Source organism: Meles meles, chromosome 4 (genome assembly GCF_922984935.1).
Source record: "Meles meles chromosome 4, mMelMel3.1 paternal haplotype, whole genome shotgun sequence".
Lineage (NCBI taxonomy): Eukaryota > Metazoa > Chordata > Mammalia > Carnivora > Mustelidae > Meles > Meles meles.
The window spans coordinates 102,217,831-102,237,132 of NC_060069.1; the positions used below are offsets into that span (position 1 = coordinate 102,217,831).

Below are 19,302 nucleotides of genomic sequence, written 5' to 3' on the forward strand. Positions count from 1 at the left end.
CATAGAGCATCAGTCAATATTAAGCCCTTGGGAAGCAGTCTGGTCAAGCAAAGGCAGTAATCTAAGAATCAGAACAATTCTTCTGCCTTCATCCCAAGTATTGTTTTTTTTTCTCCCTCATTAAATGATTTGTGTCTGTTTTTCTACAGGTGCAAAGAACTTAGGGATATCAGGCAGATATGGATTTACCTTTTCCCTGCAACAATACTATGTGTAGGCAAAAGCTAGTCACAGCAATTTCAAATAATGGCTCTTTTGATATAGAAATAAATCACTGAAACGAGGTAATGCGCTAAGGTTTTGCAAGACAACTACCCAATTAGGCTTGAGAAATAGCTTTTTCTGAAATAGAATATATGTTCATTGTAAAAATAATTCATATATTCACAAAGAAAGCGAACTAGTACAGGTGCTTCTATTGATCTGCTCGTTTCCCTCAGATCTTATCCCGATTTGTAATTACATCTTTATCGGCTTATTGACTTTTTTATTGCCTCTCTCCTGCAGAAGAGTCCAAGTTCCATGTGAGTAGGGACCATGTCAATTTTAAACAACTGTACACATTATGTACTAGGCATGTAAGTATTAAATTACAATTTTTAATAACTACTGAGGATGCTAAAAAAAAGTGCCTTCGAATCAATTTTTATTTATAGGACTATCATTTTACAACCATATTTTTTAGCTTTTTATCTTGAATAATTTTTGATTTACAATTAATGACGCTAGGTATTATTCCCACCCTTTCCCAGTAATGTCCTTTTTCTGTACAAGGATCCAATCCAAAAATGTCACTGCATTTAATTGTTTTATCTCTCTTGTCTCCTCCAATTGTAATAGTCCCTCATGCTTTCCTCATTTTTAATGGCCTTACACACTTGAGGAACCCTGGTCAGGTATTTTATAGACTGTCCCTCAGTTTGGGTTTGTCTGTTTTTTCATGATTAGACTGGGGTTGTAGGTTTGGGGAAGAATGCCCACAGAGGTGAAGTGCCCTTCTTATCAAATTCAGGGGATCCGGGCTATCAGTGTGATTTATGATAACGATACCAATGATTACTTGGTTAAGGTGCCGTGTGGGAGGTTCTTCCACTGTAAAGTTACCATGTTCACCTTTCCATGTTCTGTTTGCTGCAAATGAGTCACTAAGTTCAGCCCACCCTCAAGGGAAGGAGAACTAAGCTCCACCTCCTGGAAGGGGGAGTATCTGTGTATATTATTTGAAACTCTGTAAGGAAGACTTGTGCTTTCTCCCCCATTTACAAATTTATTTGATCATTTATATCAGCATGGGCTCATGAGTAGTTATTTTATACTCTAGGTTACAATCCAGTGCTATCATTATTTATTTGTTTGTTTGTTTGTTTGTTTGTTTTTTTACTTTGGCCATTAGGAGCTCTCTCAGGTTGACTCCTATGCCCTTTTGTTACTTTTTTTTTTTTTTTAACATTTCTTCATTTCTGGCCCCAGAGAAAACGCCAGCCTCATTTTGTATATTCCCCACCTCAGCCCTAGAAGCATTCATTTCTCTAAGGAGTTCTCAAACTGCAATTTTTCAAAAGTAAGTTTCTTGTTCCATTTATGAAGGAAAGAAAATTACACTCATATAGCCATTTTAACATATTTTCATATTTCACTTAAACTCCATTATTAGATAAATTGTTCTGTATTATGACTGACAAAATAGAATTCATGGTACTACTACTAGAAATTAATAATACCCTTGTATGTAAATTAATTCAAAGAAGTAAGGACACGAAATAAACTATTTCCACCTGGGATTACTTATTTATGACATACACAGTACTTTAAAGCCCCCTGTCCAAGTAACATCACCAATAATATTGCTGTAATATATGAAGCTAGGAAGTAGTGTATCAAATAGGGAAAGGAACACCACTCAACCTGGTAGTAGGTTACTATTTCCAAAAAAGAAGAAATATTTCTTGAATTGAAAATATTCAAACCTATCAGTTTGAAAGTGGCCAGTGGAAATGATTGGAAGAGTGAGACAGACAAATAAATATGAGAAGGATACGGGCATAAAGGAATAAAACATATGTTGATAATGTTTAAATGTTGATAATGTTGATAATGTTGATAATATATGTTGATAATGTCACAAAAAATGTACAAGAAAGATATGCAAGAACAGCAGATGATTTGGAGTTTGAGTAACTAAGGACACACAATTTGTTATATCTTTTATCTTCTAAAAACTGGTGACCTGCTGTCTTTTTGACTCAAACTGAGGGCTTTCTTTGTATCTGAAAACCCAAGTTCAATTTGAGAGTGTTGCTCAAAAATCTGACTCAGGTAACTATGTCAGGGTTACCTGGTTTAGTCTCATGGCGGCTTCCCTGATGTGCTAGATTATTTTCATGGCTTTTTCTCAGCTTTCTCCAGAGGTCTACTTGTCCTCACCTTTAGTAATCAACAAGCATCACGTGGTATTTGATTCCTGCTTTTCTTTGCTTGACTTTCCAGTTCATCCAATTCTGTCAGCTACAGGTCATGGATTCTAATTTTGCTATTCTAATGTGTCCCTCTCCTAGCCTAAGCTTTGCCTGTCTTAGCTTCCATTCTCAACATATGTGACTTTGGTTAGGGAATCCTGTCACACATTCTAATCCTAGCTATATACAATTAAACTTAACTCTGTCATAACACAGCCCCAAGTGTCTCATGCCATCAGCCAGCTTGTCAGCTTCCACTCAAGGCTCTACCTCCTGGGGCAGAGGTTTCACAGACTATCCATGACATGAGAGAGCAGGGCAGGTGAAGAAGTAAATCCTAACAGCAACAGTAATATTATCGTGACCGAAAATATGGCCATAATTTCCTTACACTTGTAGATATGGATACACTGTGTTAACTCATCTTCACCTACCAGGAAACCCCTAGCATCTTCTCATAGGCTCTGAACCCCTACCCAAAACTGGGAATGTAGTTAATAAGCTGAAGAAAGCTTATCAGCAACAACATTCCAGATAAAGAAGGTTCTACCTCTTATTCTGTGAAGTACTGCATGTCAAATTTTTAAGTTCATCTATGGTTTAACAGATTAAAACACAATGCTTAGCATTTTGTTCAGGACTGGCAGCCCAGAACACATTTCCAGAAGTACAGAAATATCCCCAAAAGCCACCCTTCAATCTTGGTGGGTTCTAAGCTGCCTACCATAGAGTAAGAACATTTAAAAAAGAAGCCAGTCAAAGCAGATTCTAGGCTAAGTTTCCTGATATGGGCTTCAATTAAACTTCACATCAAAGGGACTGAACTAGCTGTTTCCGGTCCCTCCGTGAGATATTCCATGATGCTCTGCTCCGCAGATTCCACTCAGGGATACATGAGCCTAGAGGGAGTCTCTACTTCAAAATGGTCCAATGCCCCCCTCCCAAAGATTACAATCTATAGGTGGCAGAAAAGAGGAAAAAAGGAAATCCTCTCATTTTCTCAGGCAGAATGCTCACAATGGTAGATCAAAATACTATCATTTTAAATAAAATGATGTTGGTTTTAAAATAATCTGTCAGCTACCTAACTCCCTCTAAATCCACAGACAAATTTCCTGGGATGGTTTACTTCTTTGGACCTTTCTTACTCTCCTCAGATCCCTGATTTCAAGTGTCTTCATAACCTCACAACTTCCAGAAAATTAAAAAAAGATTCATTATAATATGCACTTAAATATGCCTGATAAGCCTGAGATTTTGGAATCAGCTTGGTGAAAACAATACAAGTACTTGATTTGTTATGTAACGGTAATCTAATAAGAATGAAGCCATCCCATGCACCTTAAAGAAAACCTCCACAAAAGAAGGCCAGATGTTACATGTAAGGTCTTACTGCTATAAAACCAGTCTTTAAAGGGATGCCAGTAAGGGAGGAAATGGGATCAGGGCTCACATGCAATACAGCAACTACACTTCTGTTAATCTTAATTTCTAGATATCAATGCAGCTTATATGAGATTTAGTATTATACTTTATGAAGCTTATCGTTATTGTGATAGTATCAATAGGGAAACTTCTTTTTAAGGACCATTCTTAGGAAAGAGCAGGTTAGAGAGGAGGAAAATAAATCCCTGTTTTGGCGTCACTTACCTATCTGGCCACTGGGTGCCAGAGTAGATCTTCCTAAAGTCAGAGGTTCCGCCAAGCAGATTACTAATTCACGGGGCTGCATACCAAAGCATGAATGGTAAGGATACTAAGAAAGTCTAGTCATTCGTGAAGCTGAATCTTTTTTTAAAAAAAACCTCTCAACTATCTTTTCAAAAGAACTCAACAACTGTCTTCTTAATGCATTTTGTGATTTTTAGGAACTACTGAAATTTTTTTTATGTATTTAAGAGCAATGGATTTAGTTTTTCATTAAAGATGCTTGATACAGTGTTCCCAAACCAAAGTCGATTCAGATTTGGTTTTCATAGATTTGGTCTTGGTTTGCTTTTAGATTTGGATTTGATTTTTAGATTTGACTGGGGTTTAGTTTTGGTCTTCATGGATTTGGTTTTCACTATAGTAAAAGCTTCAGGGGTTTCCACACCAAGTCTCATCTGAGCAGTAGCTGGACTAGCAAATGCAATCAGATCCCACAGATCCAAACCACTACAGTGTCCCCATTGTTAATATCCTGAGCATTGCTGGACAGAAAACGGATAGAGCAAAATCCATGGGCACTGTTCTCTTTCCTGAAATTGCAAAGCAGTCACTCTTGTGTATCTTTCCCCATGTCTCCCCACTTCACGGACTTCAGATGGCAACAATCTAACAGTTTAAAAACAAACAAACAAAAAAAAGTTTCCTTAAAATGCCTACTTAATAAGTATGATAAGCCCCAGCTATTAACTTAAAGAAGGCAGAGAGACCATGATTTCTTATGAAGTTTCCTTTAAACAATTCTCTACTCTTGTATCTCTCTCTCTCTTTTTTTCCTTCCTTTTTTCTTTTTTGTCAATAGTGAAAGGAAAGTACAATTATGGTTCTAGAACACTGTGCAGGTTTTTACTTAGATTTGCTTTTCTGTTGCTACTGCGCCATCTTCATCGACTCAAGGCCTGGAATTCTAAAAGTTACATGTGATGGAGATCTCCAAATTCCAAGCTTCTGAAAAGTAGAGATGAGTTAGACCTAGCAACTTCTTTCCCCTATTTTCTATTAACTTCCACCTTTCTTTTGGTTCTTTATTGAATGAAAATGTGTCTAATACAACTACATCCTCATTCTGTACTCACCCAATACAAAGATAAACATTAAAAGACACAGCTGAAATTTTATTAATATTTATAAGAAATTCTTTACCTTCATCAACAGAATCTGAGGTGCTGCTTTTGTCCAGAGAAAGATATTCATTTTTATTCAAGTCCAGTGATTTTGATGGCACTCTGCTTAATCTCTTTTCTGAAGTTAGTAAAGGACTCTTTTTCATCTGTTTCTCATTTTGGGGTTCCTCTTTCCCTAGCCCCTAAAAGGCAAATAATGCAATTTTAAAAACAGATTATTGTCTTAGCTTTTAAGGAGGGATCTTTAAAAACAAAAATGCTTTGAAATGCAGCTCTTTGGAAAATATGGTTTTTTACATCACATTTCGAATATAGTCCATAAAATATTGATAAATAGTAATATCCTAGAATATACTTACATGTTAATGAACAATAAATTTATGAAGAACGTCATATAAACAGAACTCACAGTTAACATCGTGTGAATCACTTAAGCAGAAGGGAAAGGGGAGCAGAGGACAAAAATAATAGAAGAGCAGGTTCTTTGGGGTAGGCAAGGGAGAGGAATCAAATCCAATTAGTGTCCCCAGACAATACCTGCCCCATCATCTCAAGGAAGAGAACTCCCCCATTCTCAAGACCAGTAACTACAGGGGAAAGGGAAAGAAAATAGAAAGATAAGAGTCACATAAGAGTACAGTACAGGAGATTGGATTAATAGGAAACATTTCATAGCAAACTTGAAAGAACACAGTCGGCTTTGCTGTTAAGGGATTAAGGAATTGGGCATTAAAAGATATTCAATATATGATACTATCTGTACTTTCTGGGGTGATTTAATCAAGACACACCATTTCTATAATAAATTTAATATTAGGCATTAAAGTCTGAATGCTATTGCTATATTATTATTCAAGTAGGATTGTATTATAATTGGGTTTATAAAACAGTGTAAAAATACAAACTATATAGCAAAGTACCTTCTTGCATTATCTGTGTGTAAGCAGATGAAAGAGAACATTATTTCTAACCTGCCCCATGAGATCTTTGAGCAGCACTGGGCAGAAGCTCCAAGGAGGAAACAGGTTTCTATCAGCCACTCAGAGAGCAGAGTAACAACGGGGACCCAAGATACAATTAATGAAAGGATTATACTACCCTAGTCAAAGGACTGATTCTTCAAGCAGAGATTACTGCCAAAATTGAGACTTGATTTATTTGGGAGTTCCACACTACAAAGCAACATGCTTACTAGCTGACCCAGAACCTCTTCAGCAGATGCTAAATAGAGTAACCTTCCATACATATTTCTCCTGTTGTTTGTAATTAAGATATGGCTCCTATTATAAAGAATATGGACAGATACTTTCAGGAAAAGTAACAATCACTATTTTTGAGTGGTTAGCAGCTGCACAACTTTTATTTCTTTGTATTCTTTTCTGTATTTCCTGAATTTTTCAAAGAATATTAATTTTATAACTTAAAAAAGTTGTAATTCATCTTAAAATGTTTTAAAAATATTACTTTTCACTTTTTGTTATTTCCAACTTTCTAGGAAGTAAAAATGACACGAAGTAAGTGACATATGATATTTTTTGACCTCTGATCATGATTTTTTTTATCTCATTATACTGTTCTTGAATGAAAAAAAAAAAGGAGTTGGGGGTGCCTGGGTGGCTAAGTCCTTAAAGCATCTGCCCTGAGCTCAGGTCCTGGGATCAAGCCCTGCACCAGGCCCCCTATTCAGCAGGAAGCCTGCTTCCCTCTCACCCACGCCCCCTGCTTGTGTTCCTCTCCCTGTGTCTCTCTCTGCCAAATAAATAAATAAAATCTTTTTTTTTTTTAAAAAAAAAAAGGAGTGAACTTCCATATTACTTGTATTCTATAACCTGGAAACATCAATGAATGTATGGTCAATCTTAAAACATTAACGCCTTCCTCTATATTCCACTCTCTTTCCTTAAAGGAAATATGACATCCTTTAGGGACAAAACTAGAAGCAAGAACCAAAGGATTAACTATTCTAAGAGCAGGTACAGAAGACAATGTCAAGGCAGTAGGTAGTAAGAAAGACTCAAGATTAGTAGTTTTGAGAATCCAGTCCTCAAAGTCAGGTTTTGTAAAAGGATCAGAAGATTGCAAGAAATGTCCTATCCTGTTACCTCCCTAAAATTGAGTGGTTTGGTTTTCTCCATGAGAACATATAAAGAGATTAGCACCCAGAATCACCTCCCCTGTATCAGTAGTAAGTTCCTTAAGGGCCTCTAGATGAATAGTTTTGCAAGAAATCCACAATACAAATTCAGACTGGGATAGATGCGTGACAGTTGCCTGAAACAAGTTGATAACTTGATGGACTTTACATATTCTGTTTCAATGTTTTCCCAACACTTATTCACAGATGCTGGTTGGCTCCAAGTGAAAAGACAGAAAAAGGCCCTCCCGGGCTACATGCAGATTCACCTTGAAATAATAGCTTATGGTTACTGAATACTTAGTGTGTATTAGGGATTGTTCAAAGCACTTTCACATATATTAATTCATTTAATCCTTATTTAAAAATCCTATGAGGTATTACTGTCTTCATCTTATAACTGAGAAAACAAAAGCATAGAAATGTGAAGTAATTAAGTTAACTTCTTTAAGGGCATTCAGGTAGCAAGTGGCAGAGGCAGAATTTGAAAGCAATGCTCTGCTTTAAACCAAGAAATTCAGGTGCAGCCCAGACTTGCATCCACAATCAGCAGAATGAAAACCCTACCATAGGAGAACGCTCAGCACTCAGAATGTGGTCTTCAAATACCATCCTTCACGAAGAACTGTGGCCCATTAGGAAAATGGCTGATACTGAGTCTGGGACACTAAGTGTACAAAGTGTGCCTAGGTCACATTATTGTGATAGAAAGAAAGGAAGCCATCAAAGATTACTGATCATTTGAAAAAAAAAAAAAAAAAAAAACAAAGCAGGGGCACCTGTGTGGCTCAGTGGGTCAAGCTTCTGTCTTCAGCTCAGGTCATGATCTCAGGGTCCTGGGATCGAGACTCACATTGGGTTCTCTGCTCAGCGGGGAGCCTGCTCCCCCGGCCCACTGCCTGCCTCTCTGCCTATTTGTGATCTCTCTCTATGTGTCAAATAAATAAAATCTTAAAAAAAAAAAAAAAAAAAAGCAGTCAACCTGAAGGGGCTCCCATTGGCAGAGGAGACACATTTTTTATTAAAAAAATAAATAATGACTACAATGATAGAAACTCATTGAAATTTAAAAAAAAGGCAATGGGCTTATAATGATACTTGAAAAAAATAAAAGAAGAAACTAAGTAACATGAATTAACCTGATGTGTCTGCTTTCATAGTCAGCTTAAGAAGCACCTCCTGTTACTCAAGCATGTGGCACAGGGTTCTCATCTTCCCTTTCAAAAGAGATTTTTCCTACCACTTAATCTGAAAAATCTGCTAACTACGAATTCCTCTACCTTATTATATTTTTAATGACATCTATCCCCCTTAGAGACTAATGCTCAGGAAACTGTCTAGTAGTTCTGCACCATATCCAGCTCTGAACAAAACCACACATTATTCCCTTATAACCTCTGCTACTTATAGACTTAAAAACCTTTCTCCTAAGACAAAGGAGCACTCTGACATCTTAAATTTTTAAACATTTTGTACAGTATATTTTTATTTGATCTTGCATTATGATTAACACATGGCAGCATGAGATATATTTTAAAAGGGATATCATGCACTAACTTTTGGTCGATTTCCATCAATTGACTCTGCTTCTGAAACCCGATTAACTGATTCACGGGTAAAACTGACGGACTTGGAAAGTTTTTCATCTGTCTCCCCACAGTCATCCAAGCTACTTCTTCCTGGACTTCTGTAAGAAACACATCATTATAGAATATAATCAAGGTCAATTCCACACAAATAAGTGATTCAGTCTCCCCACTGAGGTCCTTTGCTATTATAAAGCATTTTGACAACAAATGGGTTTTTGTAATGTACCAAATAAGCCCTACTTATAACAAGGCCATCTTCTTAAATCACATGCAGATTGACTTTATTTCTGAAAATATGCTCACATGGGATTTTATAAATTTCAGAAACCATTAAAAAATTAACCAAGTACAAGTGGCTGTAACAACAGTTAATACAATGAATATTATAGCTTGTTTAAATTTCAGTTTAAATTTAAAATATTATAGCTTGTTTCAATTTCACCACAAAGCTTTGAAAAGTTCAGGGCAGATGTCTGAGTTGGATGCCAGTCAACTCCAGAAGGCAGTTTCAGATCTCCTTCCTTCTGATTCAGTTCCAGCTGAGGTGGTGAGTCCCTCCCAGAAGGGGGAGCTCCTGATACCTAGTACAGACCCCATCAATCAGTCCATGCCCACCTTCTTGCTCTTCTCGTTCCTAAGAATAAAGTTTAAGGAACAGCTTTCATATGGCCCTAGGAATGTGACTCTAACAAATGTGCTGAGACCTACTTTTCCTCTCTTATGGAAGAGCATAAAGAAAGGAAAATCTATGAAACATAAAAGGAGTACAACTGATCTAATGTCTAGGTCTCAAACTTACTAAGCAATTATTCCAATGTAATCTTTGCTACATAGAGACTTAAAGCTCTTCTAAAATAGAGTAGCAGCCTAACATCTTCAGCCATGTCATCCTGAGGAACACCCCTATTCTCCCCCACCCAAATAACACTTAGGTCTGCCACCAAGTCACTCTTGGCCAGGCAGAATGGCAGGGCTGAGGGGACCCATCAAGAAAAATGGCCCCTTGGAGACTAGCCCAGCAAATGAGTATCTGCATGTGAGGATTTTAAGGATGGGAGTGAACTGTGGAGAAATACAGAAAGGAGAAAGGAGGAGAGTGATGGAGAAAATGAAAATGAAGACGAAGATGGAATAGCTGAGGAAATAAAGGTTTGAGACAGATACACTTCTTTCAGGAAGTGGGAAGAAAGGGATCTGGCTGCAAGTTCTCTGAGAAAGCACTCAATCACCAGAAGACAACAGTAGCTTCTCTGGTGACTTCAAGAAGCTGGACCTTAGAGGATATAAAGAATCTGCTCAAAAATATTCATTCTCTTCTTCTTTAAAGACTAGAAACTCCTCGAGTTGGCAGGAGCTCATCGAGTTGAACTGCCTAATTTCAGAGATGAGTAAAGTGAGGATCAGAAAGACGAGGAGATTGGTTTGAGGTTGTGCAGCTACTTGGTGGCCAAGTCCAGACTAGAACCCAGATCTTCTCCATCATAATCCAAGGCTCTCTGCATTATGTCAATTGTTTTTTTTTTAAGCATTTTATTTATTTATTTGACAGACAGAGATCATAAGTAGGCAGAGAGGCAGGCAGAGAGAGAGGAGGAAGAGACTCCCTGCTGAGCAGAGAGCCCAATGCGGGGCTCGATCCCAGGACCCTGGGATCATGACCTGAGCCGAAGGCAGAGGCTTCAACCCACTGAGCCACCCAGGCGCCCGGTCAATTGTTTTTTGACACAGCTCCAAGACCTAAGAGAGGCTAGTAAACTTTACAAGAAGAGTAGTACAATGGAAATTTTTAACTTTACAGAAAACTAATAAAATATGCATGTGCAACCCCATTAAAAAAAGACTAAAATATTGATGCTGAGCTGAAATGGTATAAAGAGGATCAGCATAACTAGAAGGCTACTTAGATAAAGGAAAAATTGTGTACATGGTGGACTTCTGAAAGCTTTCTATATTAAGATTTATTTGCTATAGAATGTTTAAGTAAGAGTTTTATTAAGTTATAATTCACGTACCATAAAATTCACCCATTTAAAGTTACAATACAGTGGTTACAGAGTTGCACAATCATGATCACCACTATCTAGTTTTAGAACATGTTCACATTCCCAAAAAGAAATCCTGTACCCTTTAGCAATCACTCTCCATTCCCCCTTCCTCCCAGCCTCTGGCAACTACTAATCTTTCTGTCCCTACGGCTCTACTCATTCTGGATTCCATCTCATATAAATGGAATCATACAATATGTGGTCTTTGGTGACTTGCTCCTTTCACTTGCTTCTTTCACTTATAATGTCTACTATAGAATTTTAATGTATTATCCCTAGTTGTTTTTATTGCTATGACCTCAATTACCATTGGACAAAATGTACTTTTATTTGCACAGGTTAATAAAAATGTCCACTCTTCCCAGTGAATACCCACCAGTCAAAAATGATCTCTCTCATCTCTGAATTTCTTTATCACATTATCTATTGCTGCTCTTGGGCTTTATTATTTTCAACCTCGTATTATAATTATTTACATTCTCCACAGTACCATCAGTCCCTTTCATTAATGCACTCAGTATTTATTGAGTACCAACTACATGTCAAACACCACACTAGGGTTTTTGTAAGGAAACATCATATTATCTTTGTATCCCTCAAAATATCTACCAGCTAATTTATTTTATTGTTATCTATAAGATCAGAGATGTCACTAGGTACTTCTCCAGATCCTTAAGAAAAAGCTTTACTAAAACCACACTTTAAGCAAATCCTAGATGACACAGTTACAAAATTGACATTTCCTTATATGTCCTGTATTTGCTTACCAATTTAGCACTACTCACTATCCTCACCTTTCACTGCATTCCACTATAAAGAAAAAAGAGGCAAATTCTACCCAAGGATGAATTAATAGAAATTCTAAATTAGTAAAGTCTAAAATAATTCTGCTTGAATTCATGATTAATAAATCGTGAAATTTCAAAACATTTTGCTCTACCTTGGCTGTGCATTATCCTCAATCGATAGAGACAAGTTTTCCATCTCTTCAGCATTTAAGCCTAGCTCATTGCCATAGTTCTGCTGGAGCAGCTGCCAGAATTCCTGTCTGGTCAAGCTCTAAAAGGACAGAAAAATTACACTGAGTATTGGAAAAGATAGGCTAGGATAACACAGTGATTCAAAACATGAATTCTGAAGTCAAAATGATCTGTTGTGCAGATTCTAAATGTGTAACTTTGGTAGTTATTTGACCTTTCTAGATGTCAGCTTTCTGTATCTGTAAAAAAATGTGTCAACAAAACTTATCTGACAGGGTTGATAGTGGGAGTTGATAAAATGCTGATTTTAAAGTATGTAATATAATAACTACTGTAAATGGGAAGTAAGGTGTTTAAAATGGTCTTTTAGTAGAATAGTTTGTTCACAGTATCAGGCAATCACCAGTTGAAATTTAAATTCTATAATCCAACCCCTCTGCTGTGACCACTGGATTAACACTCAGAGTTCTAATCATCAATTCAGAATCATCCTCTTAATCTGTAATGTATCTTAATATTTCAACCATTTTAAAAACCTTATATATCAGGGGTGCCTGGGTAGCTCAGCTGAGCATTGCCTTTGGCTCAGGTCATAATCCCAGGGTCCTGGGATCCAGCCCCGAATTGGGCTCTTTGCTCAGCAGGTAGCCTTCTTTTCCTTCCCCTCTCCCTCTCTCTCTGCCTCTGCTCCCCCTGCTTGTGCTCTGCCAAATAAATAAATAAAATCTTAAAAAAAAAAAAAAAACAAACCTGACCTATCAGTAAACTTTAAGTTATATTTTCCTAAAATATAAAAGGCAACAGGCTAGAATTCAGAATACTTTCTCTGATTTACTTTTAACAAAATCCAACTTGTTCTTTCTTTGTAGGTATCATATTGGAGTTAAAATCATCTAATACCAGAAACTCATGCATTACATAGCAAAACAAAAACAATAATAGTATGATAACCAATGGTCTGATTTTTAGAAATATTTTAGGTCTAATATAATTTAATTACATGATTAAGCAAGGTAGAGGAAGGCAACATAATATCTGAGGCAACTGTTAGCAAGATTCTTCCTCTCTCTCATTCATCCAACAAATATTTATTTAGAACCTACCAAACATGTATCACTATACTAGATGGCTAAGGATGGCAAAAGTAAAGTACAAGAAAGCAAAAATTGACTTTTTGGATTTCATCAAGATAAAAGCCTTCTCCACAGCAAAGTAAACAGTCAACAGAACTAAGAGGAAACCCACAGAATAGGAGGAGATACTCTGCAAGTGACATTACAGATAAAGGGCTGGTATCCAAGATCTATAAAGAATTTCTCAAACTCAACACCCACAAACACAAATAATCCAGTCAAGAAATGGGCAGAAGACATGAACAGACACTTCTCCAAAGAAGACATACAAATGGCTAACAGACACATGAAAAAATGTTCAACATCTCTAGCCATCAGGGAAATACAAATCAAAACCACAATGAGGATGCCTGGGTGGCTCAGTTGGTTAAGCGTCTGCCTTTGGCTCAGGTTGTGATCCCAGGATCCTGGGATAGAGTCCTACATCGGGCTCCCTGCTCCACAGGGAGTCTGCTTCTCCCTCTGCCCCTCCCCTCACTCATTCTCTTAACCAACACTTTCTCTCAAATAAATCAATTTTTTAAAAAGATTTATTTACAACAGTTAGAAGGGCAAAAATTAGTAAGATCGAAAAAAACAAATGTTGGTGAGGATGTGGAGAAAAAGGACCACTCTTGCACTGTTGATGGGAATGCAAGCTGGTACAGTCACTCTGGAGAACAGTATGGAGGTTCTTCAAGACATTAAAAATAGTGCTACCCTATGACTCAGCAATTGCACTACTAGGTATTTACCCCAAAGATACAGATGTAGTGAAAAGGAGGGGCACATGTACCCCAATGTTCATAGCAGCAATGTCCACAATAGCCAAACTCTGGAAGGAGCTGAGAGGTCCTTCAACAGATGAATGGATAAAGAAGGTGTGGTTCATATATACAATGGAATATTACTCAACCACAGAAAGGATGGATTCCTATCATTTGCATCGACATGGATGAAACTGGAGGGGATTATGCTAAGTGAAATAAGTCAAGCCCCGAAAAAGACAATTATCATATGGTTTCACTCATATGTGGAACATAAAGAATAGCATGGAGGACCACAGGAGAAAGGAAGGAAAACTGAATGGGAAGAAATCAGAGAGGAAGACAAACCATGAGAGACTTTGGACTCTGGAAACCAAAGTGAGGGTTACAGAAAAGGAGGGGGGTGGGGGATTAGGGTAAACAGGTGATGGGTATTAAGGAGGGCACGTGTGGTGATGAGCACTGGGTGTTATACACAACTAATGAGTCATTGAACACTACATCTAAAACTAATGACATACTGTATAGGTTAATTGAACATAATAATAATAAAAAATAATGTATAAGTTAAGCTCCTTGCTCTCAAACAACTTAAATATAGTTGAAGAAACATGGGAGACTTTTAAATTAAATATGACAGGCTATAATTTATTAAGTACTAAAGTACTGATAGAATCAACATATTATAAAAGTCTAAATGCAAGAAATATTACTGTGCGTTTACATGTAATATTTGTATTAGATAAGGTTACACACTGGAGAAGGGTCTTCAGCAGAGCTGAAGGAAGGACATGAATGGGGAAAATGGAAAAATGAGGAAATACAAATACAGAATGCATACATAAGAACATAGGTAATGCTTGCTTGTTTTTTTGGGTCTTTTTTAGGTTTATTTATTTTTAGAGAAAGCAAGCACACACACTCATGTGGGTGGGGGGAGAGGCATAGGGAAAGGGAAAGAGAGAATCCTCAAGTAGACTCCCTACTGAGCATGGATTCCCCCTCCCCAAGGCAAGGCTTGATCCCAGGACCCTGAGATCATGACCTGAGCCAAAATCAAGAGTTGGCCACCTAACTGACTAAGCCATCCAGATGTCCCAGGTAATACTTGTTCAGAAGTCAGTTAACAGTTTATTCACCTAAGTGGAGTAAAAAACTTAAGTCAAAAAAATTAAGTCAGATTTGAAGTCAGAAAATAAAGACAGGGAGATTTAATGAGGCCAAAACATACATATGCCTTAAATTCCTCCCTGATACTCCCCTTGACAATTGTCACTTCTTTATTTTCTTCCTCCTCGTTTCTTGTCCCTGTCTGGTGGCTATGGAATCTTTGTTACGTTACACTAGATGACCTTCATTATATTTCATGGAACCTCAAAGAGATAAGAACAAAATTTCTACACTTTAGACCACCAGTTTTCAATTTGCCATACCCAGACTTCTGGGTTTCCACAAGAGCAGTTGAAGAACATTCAAATATTATCAGTACTTTAAAAAATCAAAAATATCCAAACAGTTACCTACAATAAAGTTATTCAAGCTAAGTAATTGTCAGGGCTCTCTGGGTCTGAATTACATTAGCCTAGAGGAGTTATCTAAGGCTGATAAGAAACTCTCATTGTAAATAATGTGTGTCTAACAAACAGTAATGTTCTAACATTTTATTATTTAGTATACAACACTTGTTTGGTGGGCAAAGTCTTTTGAAGATTAGTGTCCTTGAAAGAAAAAATAAAAAGGATCACTAGTAGCAGAGAAAGTTAAGGAACCACTATCCTTCATCCTAAAGATACCCCCACACATTTCTTTTCTGACCTCCACACCACAAAAGCCATTTATGAACAGCAATTAGCTCATACTAATAACTCAATCTTTCAAAGACACTACCTTTGAAATACTTCTAGTATCATAAATGGATGGTTAACTTTATAATGAGAAACAAGAAAATTTCAATATACTTATGGAAGATTAACCTTTTACAAAAACTTCTCTGGAATAATAAATATCCAAGTATTCCAAACAGACTAAAGGAAGGAGATAAACTAATGATAAATATTCAGACAGCTTTCCAAGAGTGAAAGACATGAAAGGTAGCCGTAAAATAGTAACAACAAAAATGCAATTTTAAAATATATTATCAAATACTATCAGGAAGTTAACAGTAAATACGGTAATAAACTTTTTTTGAATCTATTAGCTTATATATATATATGAACTTATATATAAAGTGTATTTTTATATACAAAATAAAAATATAAAAGTATATACATAGTATTTTATATAAATGTATAAAGTATGTACATATATATAAATTAATGGAAAACAAAATAGAATTCACTTAGTTAACCATCTTTTTTTTTTAACAATCTTAAATTCACCATCTTACAGATCTGCTAATTTGTTAAATTAGTAACAAGAAAAAGTAACTTTTTCTAGGGACGCCGGGGCAGCTCAGTTGGTTAAGCTGCTGCCTTCGGCTCAGGTCATGATCCCACAGTCCTGGGATCAAGTCCCCCATTGGACTCCTTGTCCAGCGGGGAGCCTGCTTCCCTCTCTGCCTGCCACTCTGCCTGCTTGTGCTCTCTCTCTGACAAATAAATAAATAAAATCTTTTAAACAAATCTTAAAAAAAATTAAAAATAAGAAATAAAAAAACTTTTTCTACAAAGCTGGTCAGAAGTCACAAAAAATGAGGTTATTTGTAGTCATGCTGAATATTTAAACATTAAAACATATACCCAGACTGATATTCATAATTCTGTGAATAATAATAATTCTCTGAATTAGGTTGTTTCAAAAAAACAATCTAAATTTTAAACAAAGGCAGACCACCTACCTGCAAACAATGGAGGGTCTCCTGGGTTCAGCCGGCAGAGTGTACTTTAACAAAATAAAGATGAACCAAGTAGCAATCAGATAAGACTCAAGTCAGAAGATCAATTTCTGGCCCAGAAAGCTTTGTATTCTAAGTATTCTGCCGTCTTTACCTGCAGCAGAGTTCCAAATACTTAATGACAACTACGTGAAATCACTGCTTCAATCTTCTCATTTTTGTTATGAGAGGCTTCTCCTTAAGAAAGACACGTTCTATTGAGTTTAAAGCACATTATTTGTCACTTCCTGGTCTGTAGTACTAGCACTCTTTCCAAGGTTGCAGGTCAGAATGCAGAAGTGGTAGTTACACCTCACTCTACAGGTTCCTAAGCCACTCCCACTAGAAGAGGCCAGGTAAACAGGGTTTTATTAAAGGGACAGATCTCAATTTCTTCGGTTCCACGCAAGATTAGAAACAATAAAATGCCAATGAAAATATCTGCTTGTGCTCAATTATGTAAGATGCCTATCGCAATATTATTCCAATCTCATTTTAGAGATTAAACATATTAGGGGTTAAATTTTTTCTCCATGCTAACACGTTCCATTCAACTCGGGCAATGTCTCTTTATTACTTCTTCACATGCCGCTTCTTCAGTATTGATGTAGCAGTTCCAGCAGACTTGTGCATTAACCCTTTACAACTTTCAAAGATTACTTCTTGAATATTATAAATGGAATGCCAGGAAACAGCAGGAAGAGCAAGCTATTCAGGTTGAGCAATTACAATAAGCACTCAGCACATCTTTCATCACTGTAAAGTTTACATCTTCTATACTCAATAGTTCTTTCCTTTAAAAATATTTTTTACTTTCTTCAGAATAATTTCCTGGCAGGGACCTGGACTGTAATGAACACTACTGAGAGTCTCATCTACCAATTTCAATTTATTTCTCCGAAGAAAAATTTTCTTCTAAATGAAAAATCACACCTTGCCCCAATTTCTACCTAGTTATTCTGTTTAATTTAGTAAGATATATAGACAACATCAAGTGTTACTCAGTGAACTGCAAGGATATCCTTTTGGGGGGTTGCTAAAATCTAATAATTTTATGCAATAGCAGAATGAAGGATCAGAGCGACACTGGAGAATACTACTCCAACCTGTAGAGAACACACCTGGGGGCTAGAGTCCACTGTCTAAAAATTAGTGCTTTTGACTTGATATGGTAGTTCTCAAAGGCTGAAACTGTGGATAGATATCCTTACCCTACGATGGTAACCAAATTACTATGAGAAAAATATAGATTAGCTATACTGGAAATGATTTTATATACCTTTGCTAAATATAAAAAATCCCTAGAGTAAACCATGAATATACAGTAAATTTAGGAGGCGTAAGGGGGAAAACAGGACCTGACCTTTCCCCCACCAAGCCACAAGAAGCCTGGTGCACAAAAGCTGAGTAGAGGAGTCACCAGCAAGAAAGAATGAAGGAAATACCAGGGAGGTAAGAGGAAAGTCCAGAAGGAATGATGTCATGGAAATCAAGGGAAGAAGGTGCTCAGAATGGAGGAAACATATCGCAGTGTGGAATGTTGCTGACAGAACAAGTACAAGGAGCACATACATGGCAAGTACAAGTGTGCCAGGAAAATCAGTTCAATATGACTAGCACTGGTCGGGGTAAAGAAGGGGAAGGGGGAAGGAAAGAGTCAGTGGGGAAGGGGTAAGCAGCCAGGGCATGAGGAGCCTTGTAAGCAATGCTAAGGAATATGGGGTTTACACTGTTAAAATATAATAAGCCACCTACTAATTTCACATAGAAAAGTAAAAAGTTCAAAACTGTGTTTTTGAGAGACACACTTTTAAAACCATTATCATCACTGTGGTAACAATCTAAAGGACAGATTACAGTGTTAAAAAGAGATCATTAGAATACTGTAATGGTTCAAGCTAGAAATGATGAGGGCCTTCATGAAAAACACGACATGGCTGGAAAAGAAGAGGTAAGAAACAAGGATACCTCCAGGTTTCTGGCTTGGGGGACCAGGCAGAAGGACACATACACTTCAATGACCAAGGGAAAAGAGGTGGAGGAGTTCTACTAATCAAAAAGGTAAACAAGAGGGAACAACATAAGAATACAAATACTTCCCCATTACCAGGCTACTTTATAGAATATGTGACTAAAATAGTTAGCAATTTTACATTTATTTTTTCCAGGTAGGCTTGAATGTTGCACTTACTAGATTTATAGCACTACTATAAAACTTCTAGATTTCCAAGTAATTCCCAAAGAAGTGATCACTGAGGAGAAGCCCAAGAAAAAGTAAGGGGATTTGATAAGGCCGAGGAGTCTACAGAAGGATGGATGACACTCTTCCAAAAGGTCTCAGAATTTGACCTTAACTTCATCGACTGACCACTTTTTGGAGAACGGCCTCAGCACTGTCGGCACCCTGAAGCTGCACTCAGAGTGGCTGACATTAACAAGCCACACTCACAGAGGGCATATACTCACTCAGTGGCAAATAGGCTCACGGACAATAGGGGAGCAGGCCTTTCTAATCA

At 37.0% G+C, this 19,302-nt stretch overlaps 1 protein-coding gene across 2 annotated transcripts in view; it reads right to left on the bottom strand.

The window, feature by feature from the left end:
* Positions 1 to 19,302, bottom strand: part of GRAMD1C (GRAM domain containing 1C) — a 91,410-nt gene that overhangs the window by 22,440 nt on the left and 49,668 nt on the right. The window contains exons 1-4 of one of the 2 annotated variants that reach the window (XM_046001297.1): positions 16,751 to 17,064; positions 11,996 to 12,114; positions 8,979 to 9,108; positions 5,307 to 5,469 (exon numbers count right to left, since the gene is read on the bottom strand). In XM_046001297.1, coding sequence (XP_045857253.1) covers positions 5,307 to 5,469; positions 8,979 to 9,108; positions 11,996 to 12,039 — 337 coding nt within the window. In that variant the 5' untranslated portion in view covers positions 12,040 to 12,114; positions 16,751 to 17,064. Of the gene's footprint in view, positions 1 to 5,306; positions 5,470 to 8,978; positions 9,109 to 11,995; positions 12,115 to 16,750; positions 17,065 to 19,302 lie in introns of those variants that run through there. The other variant, XM_046001298.1, reaches the window with a different exon arrangement.